We start from the raw sequence: 17,263 nt of genomic DNA on the forward strand, positions 1-17,263 counted from the left end.
AGTGGTGCATGCTGTTGGGGATTGTTTTCAGTGCCAAGGCCATTTTCCCAGTGTTAATACCCTAAGCCAGCATGTCTTATCCTATAACAACTGATGGAATGCTCTCCTTGTTTTCTTGGTTGAGTGTTTTATAGAGGAAATGCTTCCTGGGCTATACAATAGGAGAGGCAGCTGTGTCAGTGATTGTAATGTAGTTTAGGTTTACCTCATACAGAGGTTGATTGTTAACTGATCGCAGAAATAGAAGCGGAAACTGTAAACTGATCTCATAGGGCAGCTGTAGGCAAGCTGAACAGGATTCAGGAACTGGATGCTAAAGCGCAGTGTGCCTGGTTTATGCCATATTGTTTCTATCAATTGTAGCAAAACAGCTTAATCTGACATAAGGGAACTATCCGCTGAAAGCTTTTACAAGGAATGCTCCGCAAAGCTGCATGATAAATTCTCCAATTCAGATGTTATTGTGGCCCCCTTAATGTAGTCAGTTCATGATTGTTGTTGGCGCTGAGTTGTTCCGTTTGACAAGAGTACATATTGTAAGAGGATCCACTTCAGTACAGTGTGTAAAACGGGGACTCCCACCACCTGGTAGAGAATGTTGATTGAAAATTCCATTATGAAATAGGAAATAACGTGAGAATATTTTTTTTTTCTTCTCGTATTATGAGAAGCAGAGTTTGTGATTTGAATGGTGAGGTGCATTTACTTTGCAGGCCAACAAAAGACTGTTACATTCTGGTAGTGTATTTAGTTCATGTTAATGAAATGGACAACATAATATATACATACTATAATATAATGTAATTTTTTTTCTCCATTTATTTTGTTCCTTTGGAGTGTCAACCTTTTTTAAAGGACAACTGAAGGGAGAGGGATATGGAGGCTGCCATATTTATTTTCTTTTAAACAAGACCAGTTGCCTTGCTATTCTGCCGATCCTCTGCCTCTAATTTTAGGTACACACTATACAATTTTATGTTAGATTTACCTGCCAAATCGATTTTTTTCCACCATGTTTGATCTTAATTTTGATTGATTTCCATAGAAGTGAATGGAAATCGATCAGAAAATTGATCGAAATTGTATCGTGTGTACCTAGCATAATGCTTTTAACTATAGCCCCTGAACAAGCGTGCAAAAGATCAGGTGTTTCTGACATTATTGTCTAATCTGACAAGATTAGCTGCATACTTGTTTCTGGTGTGTGTCACACACTGCTGCAGCCAAATAGATCAACAGGGCTGCCAGGCAACTGGTATTGTTTAAAAGGAAATAAATATGGCAGCCTTCATATACTTCTCACTTCAGTTGTCTTTTAAACCAGTCACTGAAATGTTAAATAGTTTGCTAATTAAACCTTTTGATCTTGTTACTTGTACAAGAGGTATTCAATAAAGAAACCTGTTGTGTACTTACTTAAAGATGGAATTAAAGTGGACCCAAATTAAAAATACAAGATTTCAGAAATAAAATCTATTTTCTAAATTATAATAATAAAATGCAGCCTTTTTTCAGCTGCATGATGAAAAATATAAAATATTTTACATTTATTGGAGGAACCCCTCCTGTCCTTTCATATTGCCGGGACAGAATCCGGCAAACTGATTGAGTAGGTGGTGTCCAGCAAAGGAGGAATTGCTAATGGCTGCCACCTGTATAACCCTAGTTATGAAAAGAGAAGGGTGAAAAACATGCACTGAAATGCTCATAGGCTTGAAGGAGTGTTTATTTATCTTTGTATGTGTCAGAGTGGTGCAACTAAATATTCTGAATTAAAAAAATGTGTGGTTTGGGTCCGCTTTAAGCTAGGACACCTATACAATTCACATTTTCTCCTGACTTCTCTTTGGCGATATTTTCACACCTTTTGAATAAAATGCCTTTTTTAAAGGAATACTATCGATACCCAAGTGTTCTAAAATGACAGTGTGCAAATAATGTCTAAGTAGCTGTGTAAACATTTTCTTACTTTTCATGGTAAATATCAGAGGCAAAAACTGTAATTTATTGAGGGTGGGATTTAGCTATATTGGGACAAATCAATTGCTGAAGGGGTGTCTGCTTCAATGCACAGCCAGAGTTGCATATCAGACTACAGAATGCAAATATCAAACATATCAAACTCTGAAAGCAAAAACAGTATGAAAAAGCTGTGACAATTAGTTACATTTCCTCTGCTCTCTTCAGACAGGTCAGTCAGAAACACAGGACACAGAAACTGCAGCTGTTGGGAGCTCTCTTCTCTGTCACACACAGAGTTACACATAGTTAACTGATCAAGTGTGAGGGGAATTTCCCCTCTCCTTATGGCTCAGTCAGCCGTCAGTTTTGGCGTCAGTAAAGTTTGAATGTATTTTGATAACCGTAAAGAAAGACGTTGATACTAAAATGTATACACCAGTACTTAGCAGCACTTCCCAAACAATTCCTGTGTCAATTGAAAAAAATATGTGAATTGATAGTATTCCTTTAAGTCACCAGCAAGCACAAAAATACTCAGAATAATTTTGACAGTACTTTTTTTTAAAACTACTTTTGGTATTTTTTTTTCAGTTGCAGAATACTGAAAAGTTATTTTAAGCAGAACATGAAAAATTAGCTCCTAGGAGAAAACTAAAGTGAAAAAGTGAATTGCATATGGCCCCTTGTCAATATAATTGTCAATATAATTTTTTTTTTCAAGCAACCAGCAATCAAAAAATACTCCAAATAATTTTGATAGTACTTTTTCACTTACTTTTGGTACTTTTTTCAATTGCACAGTGCAGGAAAGGTTATTTTAAAGAGAAGATGGAGATGTATTTCCTATGAGAAAACTTAGGTGAAAAGTGAATTGCATTTGGCCCTAGGCCTCAAGTTTTCTCTTAGATCATTTTTAATCTTCTTTTTAAAATAGCTTTGCAATTGAAAAAATACCAAAAGGTATGTGAAAAAGTACAGTCAAAATTATTCTAAGTATTCTCGTGCTTGTTGGTGGCTTAAAATACATGGCCCCATATGAAATTAACTTTCTTTCTTCTCTTAGGCAATATTTTCACACCTTGTCAATAAACTGCCTTTTAAACTACTGGCAAGCAGGAAAATATTCCAAGTAATTTTGATAGTAATTTTTCACCTACTTTTTGGTACTTTTTCAATTGGAGAGTGCTGTAAAGTTATTTTAAAAAGAAATAGAAAAATGGTCCCCTAGGAGAAAACTCAGGAGAAAAGTTTATTGCATATGGCCCACGACATTTTATTGATAAGATGTTAAAATGTCACGTAGGAGAAAACTTGGGAGAAACCGTTAATAAAATAGGGGCCTTACAGTTTTTTCATTTTTCCTTATTGAACTTTAAGTAAAACTCCATTAAAAACTTGTCAGTGTTCTGCAAAACATTTCAGTGTTCAATGTTATCAATGTTATCAACAACAAAAAATCCATTTCAGTTTGCAACTAGCTATGAAAAACTGACTGAAGTTGAAGTTTTCTTCTTTTGAAACCTAAAATCTATAGTTTGCTTCTGCCAAAAATCTAGTATGACCCTGATGTATCACCAAGAGATCTAGAGAGTACTGCATCATCTTGGCCCAGCACAGGATGAGTCCATAGTCTATTTCCTTACCACTACTGCGTCATCATGCCTCTGCCCCCCTGCATAGGGACAGAATGCATCTCTAGCCTAGCAACACGTCTGTACAGAACTGTCGCCCGAGGCATTGAGTCCTGATCCCTGCAGGCGACATTAATTGTGCTTGTGCATGCACCTTTTAGAGTGAGTAACAATTACTGGTTCTGTGAATGGTCTAAACACTGAGCATTGTAAAGTGCTTCTCCTTAAAAAATTAAAAATACCTTTATTTCGGATGCTCATATAGCTTAGCGATAGCAGTAGGTTTTTGTCCAAATATGGGCAAAATACAGCTGTTTGAAATTCCAAATATATTTACTTACTTTAAGCCAAACGACTATTGTATCTTTGACTCAGTAGGATACCTTTTTTAAAGTCGAAATATGCAGGAAACGGCATCTTTGCTGGAATAAATCATCCAGTGCTCTGGCACACAAATAACGCTTTGATGTTTTTATAAACAGAAAAGTTTTTATAAATCCAATCATTGTTCATGCTAAGCCATCTAGCACGCTTTGCATCTTTGGGGACTCCATCTCCTGGTTGACTACAAAGACTCACCACATAGAGACGCAAACCCGTTTTTGTCTACGATTTTCAAGAATTAGCAATTCATCACCCATCAAATAAAGTGTTTCTAGGAATCAAAGATATTAATCTTCCTATCAGTTGAAAAGAGCCATTGGGGACGGAAAGGATCATCTCTAGGAATGAGAAGTATGTCACAGTGGTCCGTGAAAGAAGGCATTGTTGGGCACCAGACTTTGGATGAATGAAATAGCTGAGAGAATGTTGGAGACAAAAATGCTCTTCTTTCCATGGTTATTGTAAGATAGGCATATGATGCATTCTGGTGTTTACAAACACGTATTTACTGTGTCCATTTAATCCTTTTAAAGTTATGTTATGGTTATCAGAATAACATTCTACTTCTTAAGGCTCCTTAGTCATTTCACAAGCAGAAGTTATTTGCAATAATTCCTCTTTAATTACTTTAGCCACAGGGACGTGAGACTCACGTCTGTGTAGTTTGGGGGGCTGTGCACACGATTGTACGGACGGAGTCCTACGATCGCGATGGTCACGGCGACTGGGGAGATTGGTGGCAGGGGACAGAAGTCCACTGAGTCAATCAGTGCTTGTCTGGCAAGAATGATCACTGATTTTGTACCGCTCGTGTCGCCGCGCTTCCTCCCACTCGCTCGTTTCCACCTCTCTCGCTGCCAATTGTTAGATTAATGAATGGGAATTTTGTTCTCATTCATTCATATATCCTAAGTTCCCCATGATCGCCGGCATCAATCAGATGCCTGCGTCACTTCCTAAGTAACGCATTGCTTCCTATTTGTGTACTCACAGTACGCTAATAGAAAATAATGCGTGAGGAAATCTTGTGGCCAAATAGTAAAATGACACCTACATACATTAGGGAGTGATTTTTTTTTAATATGTAAGTCAAGAGGGTATATTACTGTTAAATTATGGGTTTGTAAATAATGATGGATGTAAAACTGAAAAAATGCATGTTTATTCCCAAATAAAATATTGTCACCATACATTGCACTAGGGATATAATTTAAACATTGCAATTACCGGGACAAATGGGCAAATAAAATGTGTGTATTTTATCCAAAGTTAAGTTTTATTTTAGAACTGTAATGGCCGAAAACTGAGAAATAATGATTTTTTTTCCATTTTCTTATTATTATTCCCATTAAAATGCATGCAGAATGAAATAATACTTAGCATAATGTACCACCCAAAGAAAGCCTAATTGGTGGTGACAACAACAAGGTATAGGTCATTTTGTTGTGATAAGTAGTGCTAAAGTTATTGGGGAATAAAAGGTCGGCATATTGCCTGTTGTGGGACATTCTGGTCTTGATTAATGCATGGCACGGATTGATATGGCTTCATAGGATAGGGCTTGGACCAGTACTACAGTGATAGGAGGTGTGTTGTAGTGTAATGATATAAGCTATACAGAGGTCACTGCTTCCACAAATACTGTCATTTTTCAACAACAAAACATTTTTTCTGGTGGAGCTCTGCTTTGAACTAGATGTTTTCCTTGAATCCTGCAGAGTTAGGAATATTAAAGTTCACTTTAAGCCTTTGTGGATTTTTGATTGCATCTTGGTAAGGTCTGGTAGATGGGAGTGGAACCGCACTTCCATTGTCATGCAGGAATGTATATTATACGGACATTGGGATTATAAACACATCCTGTAACATATATATTTCCTTTCTATTGACAGGACTGTATTTTTTGATACAATACAGCCTAGGAAAATGAATAACCATATCCGACCAACTATTGGACAGCGTATTCGTCTCAGTCAAGGAGACATTGCTCAGGCAAAGAAATTGTACAAGTGCCCAGGTAAGGATTTATTTGGCTTTCTTATGCTTGGCCCACATTTATAGACAATGTACATCGACTGTGATTTTTCAAGGCCAATGCAATGAAATGAGAGCAAAAGTTGAGTAGCTGCAAAGTGTGCCCAATCAGAATTCATGTTTTATTTAAAATAGTGTTACACTCAGATTTCATCTATGGTTTAAAACATTTAACATAGCATAAAATTAACAGCTGAAGCCATTTGAGTGGTTTCATATGTACTGGAATCAGGGCCGGGCTGAGGCAGGAGAGGCTCCAGCCTCAGGGCGCAGTGTAGGAGGGAATGCACAACTCACTCAGCTATCATTCCCCTATTGTGTTTGAAGCAGAGAGAATAATGAAAATGGGATTCACTACAGTGATTGCAAGCCAGATAACTAGTGATTAAAGTGGTGGGGTGTGGGTGACACCCTCTAGAAAAAGGCACAGGAGACAAAAAGGGAGCACAATGGTGCAGTACGTCAAAGTAAAATGGTAAGTGTAAAAGTTAAGAAACTACTCACAAAGGTGGGTTGCAGAGGGGCAACCGACCACAGGAAGCAGGTGGAGACAATGAACCCGACTCCACTCGGGGAGGTCGATCCCCTCGAGAAAAGAAGGGAAACAGATCTCCATCGTGGTGAAACCACGGGTACTTTGTCTCCACCCCTCAAACGGGTACCCCTCAAACGGGTGACTTATTTTAGGTAAAAGAGGCGCCTTTGTGTATAATAAACGTGATTAAATGAAAGCCGCTGCACCAATGGTTGCGAAGTGATGTGCCAAGATCTTCCTCTGGAGTCACAAGTTCAATGCCAAATACTCCACACGATCTGCACCATCAGGATAATCTTTATTGTTACTTAGTTAAAAGAATAAAATCCATACGTGGGTATGTACATAAAGATGACGCACAGGCGTTTCGGGCCATGTTAGGTCCTTTCTCAAATCATGACCTGCCCACAATGATATCCAGTCCATAGCCAGATTCATTTAGAGCCCCAAAGTGGACCACATGGAGAACTGCAGGATTTACATACATGCATATTCATATTATCCCCCCATCCAATCAAAATTCACCTAATAGTCAGATATCACAGATTTCACAGTTACTACCCATATAATATATCCACATTTTAACATACATAGTATATAAGTTCGTACTACACCAGGACACTCACCCTTATGCCACGCACATAAAAATACGTGCGAAAAAGACACAATAAAACCGGATCACAGTGTCCAATGGTCATACAGCCTACAACGTCCGCTATAGGACTTCCACCAATCAGCAGGGGATTAGTAAATATACTCACTCACCGCAATGGCCAAAGCAACAAAATTGCAGAGTAAGTAGTGAAAAAGATGGACTCTAGGAAAGCCAACCAACCGGGCGGGAGTGCGTCATACCTCTCAGCCTGAAAAGCAGCGTATCAGACTGGCGCTGGCCAGTCACAGAGTGGCACTTGCGCAGCCAATCAAAAGAAGGCCGACGACGTCCGCCACTAAGACTGAGAAGGCGTATCATAATAGGGCGTAAACCATTGGGGCGCACTAGCCACTCATAGGACATCATCACGGCCAATCAGAAGGAGGCCGACAGCGTCCGCTACTAAAACTGAATGGGCGCATCACATTACAGCGTCAACCATTCCTGGCATCCCTTCCCACAGCCAATGAGACAAATCTCATACCAAAAATGGGCGTATCATAACATAAGCTGGGTGGGAGGCAGCCGTCTATCACCAATGAGGGCAACGCCGGCAGCGTCCGCCTTCCCAATGGGACTTCCATATTGTCTAACATAGATACGCCAGGCATAGGCTATTCCCACAGTTCCGTATTGGCTAGATAGTAAACAGGAAGGTAACTCCCTATTAAAATTAGCCATGCGGTGAGCAAGTATATCACAACGATCCCCATCAGATGACATATCATCATATACGTAACACATATCATATGGGGATGAATGCGGATCAGGAAAGGGGGCGGAAGCACATATAATAAATCAATTATCTAATAAAACACTCAATATTAGAGAAAATATAAAAGATAACTCAATATCTCTCACCACCTTTCCGGAGCACATCAGTCCCTATGGGGAGACAAAACAATACACATTAGCATCAAATCACAGCAGTAAGGTCGTAATCCCTATTGAGGCCCTTAGGTTCATAAGTCTCCAGCTTGTTAATCCAATAAAATTCCCTTAATGCCAACATTTTCTGTCTATCCCCCCCCCCCTCCGAAGTTGAGGTATCCCCTCAATCACCTGAACCCGCAATTGTGCCAGAGAATGGTTTTTGCTACAGAAATGGTCAGATACAGTAAGATCTCTATTTTTATTCCTGATATTGGATTTGTGTGAAGCCATACGATCCCTAAGAGGTTGGGTCGTCTTACCCACATACCCCAAGCCGCAGGGACATTTGAGCAGATAAATAACAAACCTCGATTCACAATTGTAGGATCCCTTGATCCTGTATTTGGTCCCTCGGCTTGGGTGGGTAAAGACCTCCCCCCTGGTCATATAGCTGCATAAGTGACAATTTAAACATGGAAAATTGCCATTCCTTTTCTCACTCCTAACTTCTGTCGGGCCCAAGTCATTATGCACCAGTTTGTCCCTTAGTGATGGAGCCCTTTTATATGAGATTAGTGGGTAATCATGAAACTCTTTCACAGTGGGAAGGCCCTGCCTTAACAAGGACCAGTGTTTATTGATAATATGTGTTATTTTGTCAGAAAGAACATTGTAGGTCATAACACATGGTATCCTTTCAGATATCCCCAATTTGATTACACCCCGTCTCATCCCCATGTTGCCCTTACCTCTAAATCTATAATCCTTATCAAGGCACATGATCGGATATTTTCTAGCCAGGAATTTATATTTCATTTCTTCTAGACGTTTTTCTTTCATAATGGGATCTACCACTATCCTTTCGATGCGTTTAAACTGGCCTTTCGGAATGTTATATCGGGTATGTGGTGGGTGAAAGGATTCAAAATGGAGAATAGAGTTTCTATCCGTTTCCTTAATGTATAGGTCGGTCACCAGACCACCCTCTTTCCTGATGACCCACGTATCCAAGAAACTCACTCTCTGTCGGTCAGCATGGACAGTAAGTTGTATCTGGGGACATTTGTCATGCAACTCCGCAACAAATTGGTCAAGACTCGAACGTGGCCCCCCCCAAATCAAAAAGATATCATCAATGTAACGTTTCCACATCATCGCAAATTTGCAGAAGAGTGGACTTGAAAATACAAATGCCTCCTCATACAGCCCCATAAAGAGGTTAGCATAGGAGGGGGCCACGTTCGAGCCCATCGCCGTACCACGGCGTTGCATATAGAATGTAGATTCGAACAAAAAATAATTGTTTCTCAAAACCAGTTCCAGTAGTCGCATGACAAACTTTTTTTGTCCCACATCAAAATCAGAACATAGCATTAGATAAAACTCAACCGCCTCCAGACCACCCTCATGGGGTATGGCCGTGTATAAGCTACTTACGTCCATGGTGACCAGCAGAGAGTGTTCCTCCACCTCCCCAATCCCCGCAATAGCATCCAAGAACTGTTGAGTATCCCTGAGATAAGAATCCAGATTCGTAACCATCGGTCTTAATATCCTGTCGAGAAAAATAGAAATGTTAGAAAAAATTGAATCTATGCCTGAAACTATCGGGCGACCAGGGGGCTTCTGAAGGCCTTTATGGATTTTAGGGAGGATATATAGGATAGGGATCCTAGGATGTTCTTTAATCAAAAATGTTTTAAGATCTCTATCTATGATACCTTTTAATAATGCCTCATCTACAATTTTACCAATCTTAGAATGAATCTCTGCAGTAGGATTGTAAGTTAATTTCTCATACACTTGTGCATCGTTAAGTTGTCTAAGAATTTCTTCCTTATACTGTACTGTCTCCATAATAACTACTGCACCACCTTTATCTGCTGCACATATTTTGATTGATTTATTTGAAGATAAAGACATAATCGCTTTACGTTCCTGTAAAGAAAGGTTATGCTTAATGTTTTTGATTCTCTTTGCCTCAAAGTCAGATCTCAAAGACCTGATCTCAGTGTTCACTTTCTCCATGTAGGTATTAATAACACTATGGCAGGTAGGCGTAAATCTGCTCTTATTCCTTAGATTCCAGTCCTTCAACTGTAGGCAATTACTTGATACATCCTGTCGGTCATCTCCCTTCCACAGGAGACTACCACTGAAGAAGTGTTTCAATCTCAAAGATCTAAAAAACCTTGTTAGCTCCACATCTATCTCAAAAAAATCGGGAAAGTTAGTAGGACAAAAGGATAATCCTCTATTGAGGAGTTGATGTTCAGGATCTTCTAGGGGGTATGTCGAGATGTTTACCACTAAATCAACTGGTTCTATCTTCCCCTCCTCAACTGCATCCTGAAGTCTTCTTTCCCTTTTCCTTTGTTTCTCTTTTTGATATCTTTTTCCTCCCCTCCGCTTGGGCTTTCTGATGGACCTGTCGGGTCGTCCGAGCCTAAAAAATCAGATGATGACTGATCATCCTCCCTGGGTAAACGGGGTTTCGGATTCCTTCTTGGATTTCTAGGTCTAGGCGGTCTGGGATTTCTAGGCTGTGCCTCTCCTGGACCCCTCTGCCATCTGTACACATACCCCACAGAGTAATCCTGTATATCCCTGTGGTACTTCCCTCGTTTCATTTTCTCCAGGGAGGTTTCATACTCCTTCGTCATCAGAGTTAGCTGTGCTCGGTATTTCTCGAAGTCATCTTTTTCCATCAACTCCGCCAGTGATATTGTCAAGGCAGAGATTTGTTTGTCTATCAGCGGGAGTTCCTTCATAATTTCATCCACCGTGCATAACATAGCATCAAAGGAAGCACGGTTCCAGATAGACTCCCATTTGCCGCAGTATTCAGTATGTTTAGGGAATAGAATCGGTGCTACTTGGGCACGTATGTTCCTAGGAATTTTTCCATCCTTGTAGTACTCCACAAGCGTTTTGGCATGGAGTTCCAACTCGACATACTTTTTCTTTAAATTCTCTAGTTCTCTTTTAGTCACTCTTAGGTCCGGTTTTTTCAGGAAGCCTCCACCTGTAGGGACTAGGGCTACAATGTTGGCTGCCTCTTCCACTGAATATGCAAATGATTTGCTGGAGGCTTGTTTGCCCAAGTTTTCCATTGTGCAGTAGTGCGACACTCCTGTCAAACGTGATTAAATGAAAGCCGCTGCACCAATGGTTGCGAAGTGATGTGCCAAGATCTTCCAAGGACCTAACATGGCCCGAAACGCCTGTGCGTCATCTTTATGTACATACCCACGTATGGATTTTATTCTTTTAACTAAGTAACAATAAAGATTATCCTGATGGTGCAGATCGTGTGGAGTATTTGGTGTATAATAAAGGCATTTAATAAAGGCGTTTAAGAACAGTTTAAAATCGACAAAAGATTGAGGTAGCTTACCTCAGAGACGATAAATCTTTGTGTAAAATAATTTTTTAGTGGTAGCACAGGCAACGCGTTTCACGGGTCTAAACCCGCTTCCTCAGGCCAATATCAGTGCCTACATTTACAAAAGGGAAACTCCTCAATATATTAGTACCTTACCATTATATACATACACATACAAATAAAGGACGAAAATATTATCATTATTATTATTATTATTGCGCTATGCAATTTGATTCATAAGCTGTTTATATATTTTAAGCATTAATTTCAGTAACTGCTTCTTTGCATAAATTATAGGTCATAGGTATTAATATGAAATGTCAATGATATATGTTTATACTAGATATTAGGGGTATTTGCACTTATTTCAATGGGTAATGTTACTTGTATTTGTGCACAATAAGTACATAAATAAATAATTAAACAATTGGTACTCAAAAACATATTTAAGTTGCATATATGAATAAATAAAATTACCTCAAAAGATACCATAAAACACATATCTTACTAAAATCTCTGAAATACATGTGATAGTAAAACTGGTAGGGACTAATAACATAATACATTGTTATATATACAATAAAAGCTATACTAATAAGACTTGGCCGGTTAACTGAAGTCAGGAGACATCTCATAGGAAGCGCGAGGCTCAATGGGCTGCAGTTACCTATATGTTAAAAGGTTAGCCGGTCACTGGCAAATAAAACCAACATAGTGCATAATATCAGGATTTGTCAGCAGTGTGAGCGCGGTATTAGCTAGATAGGAATGGAGAGCAAATATACGAGGAGAGGGTTTACTGATTTATATTCTAACATTTATCACATGGTGACATTTTTACTGCTGGCAAGTGATGTAGCTGCTGCTTGCTGTTTTGGCAGTTGCAAACAGCTGTAAACAGCTATTTCCCACATTGCAACAGGGTTCACAGACAGGGAACTGTCAATAGTACGTACTCAGAATTTCTTTGTGGGAGGGGTTTCACCACAATATCAGCCATACAGCGCCCCCTGATGGTCTGTTTGTGAAAAGGAATAGATTTCTCATGTAAGAGGGGGTATCAGCTACTGATTGGGATAAAGTTCAATTCTTGGTCGGAGTTTCTCTTTAAATTTTCTTTGCACCTATCTAAATTAATCCGCTCCATTACCCATCATCTTGATGGTTTAATGTAAAGGTGCATATACATACTTATAAGTAAACATAATAAAGATGACCCTGACTGGTTGCCCCTACCAAGAGTCTAAAGCCCCATCTACACCATACAATTTTTTTGTTCGATTTGATTCATCGATTCAGTTTGATTAAATCCTACATGTCCGATCGGGATTAGATTCAATCGGTAGTGTGATCGATTTGCTATTGTTTTGCAATGACATTGACCACACTATCGAATCGGACATGTCGGATTTAATCGAATCGGTGAATCGAATCGCACAAAAAATTGTATTGTGTGTATGGGGCTCAACATACATGCATTCAGTCATGCCAATGTGTTGCTAAAAGATTTATAGTGCCAAATCATCTTGGCTTAGAGCATTGCTCCCCTTTTTACCCCACCAGTCAAAATCTGCTCTGCCGTGAGCTGTGCTGCCGTCCCTCTTATTTATTATTTATTTATTGTATTTATAAAGCGCTAACATATTACGCAGTGCTTACCCACTTCATAGCAAAAGAAGGTGTCGCTAGTCTATAGGGTAGCAACACATCTCTAAAGTCACGAACTGTCTCCGGAGGGGTAAAACCCTGTCATGTGACATTCATTGTGCGTGCATGCACCCTAACTGCAGTCACAGAAATGGTACAGTTTTCAGTGGGAATAAGCTGAAGCCAATAATAGCCTGTAATTACATATAATTATTTTCATCCCATTCTGCAATTGTTCTTTAAAAACTGCTGAAGTTTTTGAAGAACAATTGTAGAATGGGATGAATGGAATTACAGGCTATTATTGGCTTCAGCCTACTCCCACTGAAAACTGTACCATTTCTGTGACTGAAGTTAGGGCGCAAGAGAGTTAACAAGCTGACACATCACAAAGAGTTAACAAGCTGACACATCATTGCATTCCAGCAGTTCTGGAGGCTTGTTTATCTTTCTGGGACAACAAATGGGTGATTTGCATATTCAGCAGTGATGCATTGTTGGACACCTCATATGCTCACTTCAACCTGAATAATCACAATCAATCAATTATAATTTAACATACATACAGATAAATGTGCATTTTCTCCTGGAGTAAAATGCACTATAAATTACTTTTTCCCTATGTCACTGTCACTTACAGTAGGTAGTACAAATCTGGCAGGTTTTAGACTAGTCCATCCCTTTTGGGGATTCTCCATTATTTCTTGGAGTTGCTCAGAGCAACCGACGACTCACTGTGCAAATGAGTAGAGAATGAACTGGGACGACATCTTTGAATAGATGCTTTCCAGGGAGCGCTTTTGTAAAGAATAAAGGTATTACTGAATCTCCCATGGGGAGATGGACTAGTCCAAAATCTGTCAGATCTGTCAGCGGTTTACTATGGGCCTACTGTAAGTGAGAGCAACATTGGAAAAAGTAATTTCTAGTGCATTTTACTCTAGGAGAAATGTACATTTTAGATGTATGCATTTAAAAATATTTTTTGCGAAAGTGGTCCTTTAAAAGTGGTTTCACATTAGCTTATCAAAAAAAGTAAGCGTATCTGCCCAGGACAAAAATGATATCTTTGTAGCACGCTGGGCAATCTGGGTAGAGTTCTGTGATTTTGATAAACTTACAGCATACCTGTCATAAAAGCTAAGACTCTACAAGTCTAATGTGCCCTTCTTACTTACCAATTAGTCGGGCCTAGCTTCAGGAAATAGCCTGATATACCTGATTAGATTAAAGTGGTTCCCCTCCCCCCTCCCTTCTTTCCCTTCCTCTCTCCCCCTCCCTTTTTTGCCCCCTTACCCCCATATCTGTTTTCCTGATGGGAGCTGTTCCCTCCGCTTCCCCTTCCCAATTACCTCGCCTCCCTCCTCCCTCACACACCCCTTTCTCCCCTGTGTTACCACTCGCAATAATAGCCTCTCCAGCTTTTGGAGACTTTTTACGGTACGTTGAATATATGCCTTACTACGGTTTCATTTGCCATTTTGCACAACCTCTATAACCTGCTGTCAATCTCATGGTTGTTAAGTATGTATGGTATATGCTCTGCTAATATCTTTACAAAACTATTGTACCTTTGCTATTACTGTGATGACCTTTTATAAAATCAATAAAATCTGATTTAAAAAAAAAAAACTTAGAGTGTGAAGCTAAATTAATTACCGTTTTTACTGTCCACATATGTGAAGTATTAACACCATAGCTTAATCGCCGCAACAGTGCAGCAGAATGAGGTTTTATTCCCACAAAATCCCGGGGCAAAATTCCACAACTTTCCAGGTCGTGCATTTTACTGCCTGGAGGAGGCATAGCCTTGCGCTGTAGCTCTGCCTCCAGTACAGTCAATCTCCGCTGATTGCCGCCTCCCCCGCCCCTCTCAGTCTTCTTTCACTGAGAGGGGCGGGTAGAGGCAGCGATCAGCGGAGATTGACTGTACTGGAGGCAGAGCTACAGCACAAAACTATGCCTCCTCCAGGAAGCGTGAGGAAAATTTTGCCCCAGTGATTTTGGGGCAATTAAACCTCGTTCAGCTGTGCTGATGTGGTGAATCATCTACGGTGTTAATGCTTAACATATGCGCACAATAATAAAAGGAAATTAGTTTGGCTTCAGACTCTCTTTACTCACAGATAGAATAAGCATTGCCACTGACTGACTGCATCAGACTAAAGGTGGCCACACACGATACAATAAAATGATCCGATTTTACAGCAATTCGATAAAAACGATCGGATCTCACGAAAAAAATCGAAAGCTTTTTTTTTCATTTGACTGAAAAATCAGATTTCTCGTTTTCTTCGATTTATATCGATTTGGAATGCCAGATATTTTTCTTCAATCTCTCTAAAGATTGTATGGTGTGTGTTAGATTGTTAATTTAATAATATACACACCCTAGCAATTTCTTCAGAGTTTTCAATCATTTTTATCATAATTGGGGAAAGATTGAACATACGTGTGTGGTACATTGGTCATATTTTTGAAATGTTACAATCAGTCAGAAAAATTGATTGCAATTCTTAAATTGAACAGATATTTTAAAAATTGTATGGTGTGTGGCCACCTTAAAGAATCAGGTTTGCCATGAATTTGGTTTTCATACAATTTTTTTTATAACTGGAGTAAAATGTACCGTTTTTGTCTCTTCATTTTATTAGCGTGTGGAGAAACTTTGTTGGCATCCAGTGGTAACTTCTCCGCTCCTGGCTATCCAAGTGGCAATCCATCTTACACACATTGCATATGGAGAATATCCGTGACCCCCGGAGAAAAGGTATTAAGCGTCCATTTACAACGGTGCACCCCTGGTGACCTCCAATTCCTTTATGTACCTATGGGGTCCTCAACACTTTGGAGTAACGTAAACACCCCTAAAAATACAGCAAATGTTGCTTCTCGGTGTGCACCAGTCTGGCCTCCTTTGTCTAGTCATTGTGCACCCATTCCCTGGCCTATTTTCTTTATCCATAGAGAAGTTCTGGAGGGAAGTTTCTACTCATGAGTTGAGTTTCTACTCATAAATTGCAGGCCTCAGTACTCGCCAAGGGAGTTCACCTCATATGTCCTCGCAGGTGTCTACATTACCCCGGAAGCGGACACCAAGAACGCCCTGCGTATACTCAGCAACATCATATCGCTGTGGGAGACGTCCCTCCCGGACTCACTTTTCATCATCTTAGGGGATTTTAATAGTGCAAACCTTCGCCAGGAGCTGCCCTGATACAAGCAACACGTCACCTGCCCCACCAGAAATCAGAACACCCTGGACCATTGCGTTCCAAAAGAAAAGGTTGTGCGGCACTCCTCCAATCAACAATAGGGATCTGCGGGTCAAATCATGCAGGCCAGAATAAACTCCCGCACAGTGGGTCCCAATGCACGATCGTGCACAAAATAGCCACTGACGCGTGCTCCGTGTGATGAAAACAGGAAGAAAGGAAACCATGAATCGTTGTCAACAAAGGAAAAGTTCAGGCACCATCCGTCATTCAGTTTATTTATTGCATTAACATTACATGAGTGACATAGGACATAGTGCATATCACCTGTGGATCATGGCGACATCTGTGCGGGGTGGAGGTGGGTGCTCAGGGCTGTATAGACTCGTTATCTTATGTGGGTGAAAAGGTGGTAATCGGAAGAGAAGATCTAACCAACTTCTTCTCAAATTTATCGATTTCCACGGAGGCCAACAAGGAGGTGGGTGCACGGGTTTTGGAGTTTAAACTGGGACGTTTGAGTGAACAGGAGACCAAGCAATTCTGGACTGTGACTACCCTTAGACGCTTCAAGAGGGACGGCATTGTGGCAAGAGGTTTTAGGAGGTACTGGGAACCTTCGGAGTATAGGGAGGATAAGCAGTTTGTGGAAGATTGGGAGGAGGAACATCTGGAACATTCCAGACGCCTTCAGAATATTGTATTGGCTAGATCCACTTTAGAATACAATAAAGTATCCGATGAGCTGAGTGAAACCAAGAAAAGGTACAAAGATTCAGTGTCGGAGGAGAAATTCACGACAGTTTCAGAGAAGCTTGAGGAGAGGATCAGCAAGATGCAGGACGAAATTAAGGCGAGAAAGTTGAAGAAGTTTTTTAGGGACAAAGAAGATTTCGACAAAGGCAAGATATTCAATTGGGGTCCCATTGTTCCATTCAGGAC

At 40.1% G+C, this 17,263-nt stretch overlaps 1 protein-coding gene across 3 annotated transcripts in view; it reads left to right on the forward strand.

The window, feature by feature from the left end:
• Window positions 1–17,263, forward strand: part of TLL2 (tolloid like 2) — a 222,565-nt gene that overhangs the window by 166,595 nt on the left and 38,707 nt on the right. For all 3 annotated transcript variants that reach the window (XM_068257566.1, XM_068257567.1, XM_068257568.1), the window contains 2 exons: window positions 5,870–5,994; window positions 15,761–15,876. In XM_068257566.1, the coding sequence (XP_068113667.1) occupies window positions 5,870–5,994; window positions 15,761–15,876 (241 nt within the window). The remainder of the gene's footprint in view (window positions 1–5,869; window positions 5,995–15,760; window positions 15,877–17,263) is intronic.

This window comes from Hyperolius riggenbachi, chromosome 10 (assembly GCF_040937935.1).
Source record: "Hyperolius riggenbachi isolate aHypRig1 chromosome 10, aHypRig1.pri, whole genome shotgun sequence".
NCBI lineage: Eukaryota > Metazoa > Chordata > Amphibia > Anura > Hyperoliidae > Hyperolius > Hyperolius riggenbachi.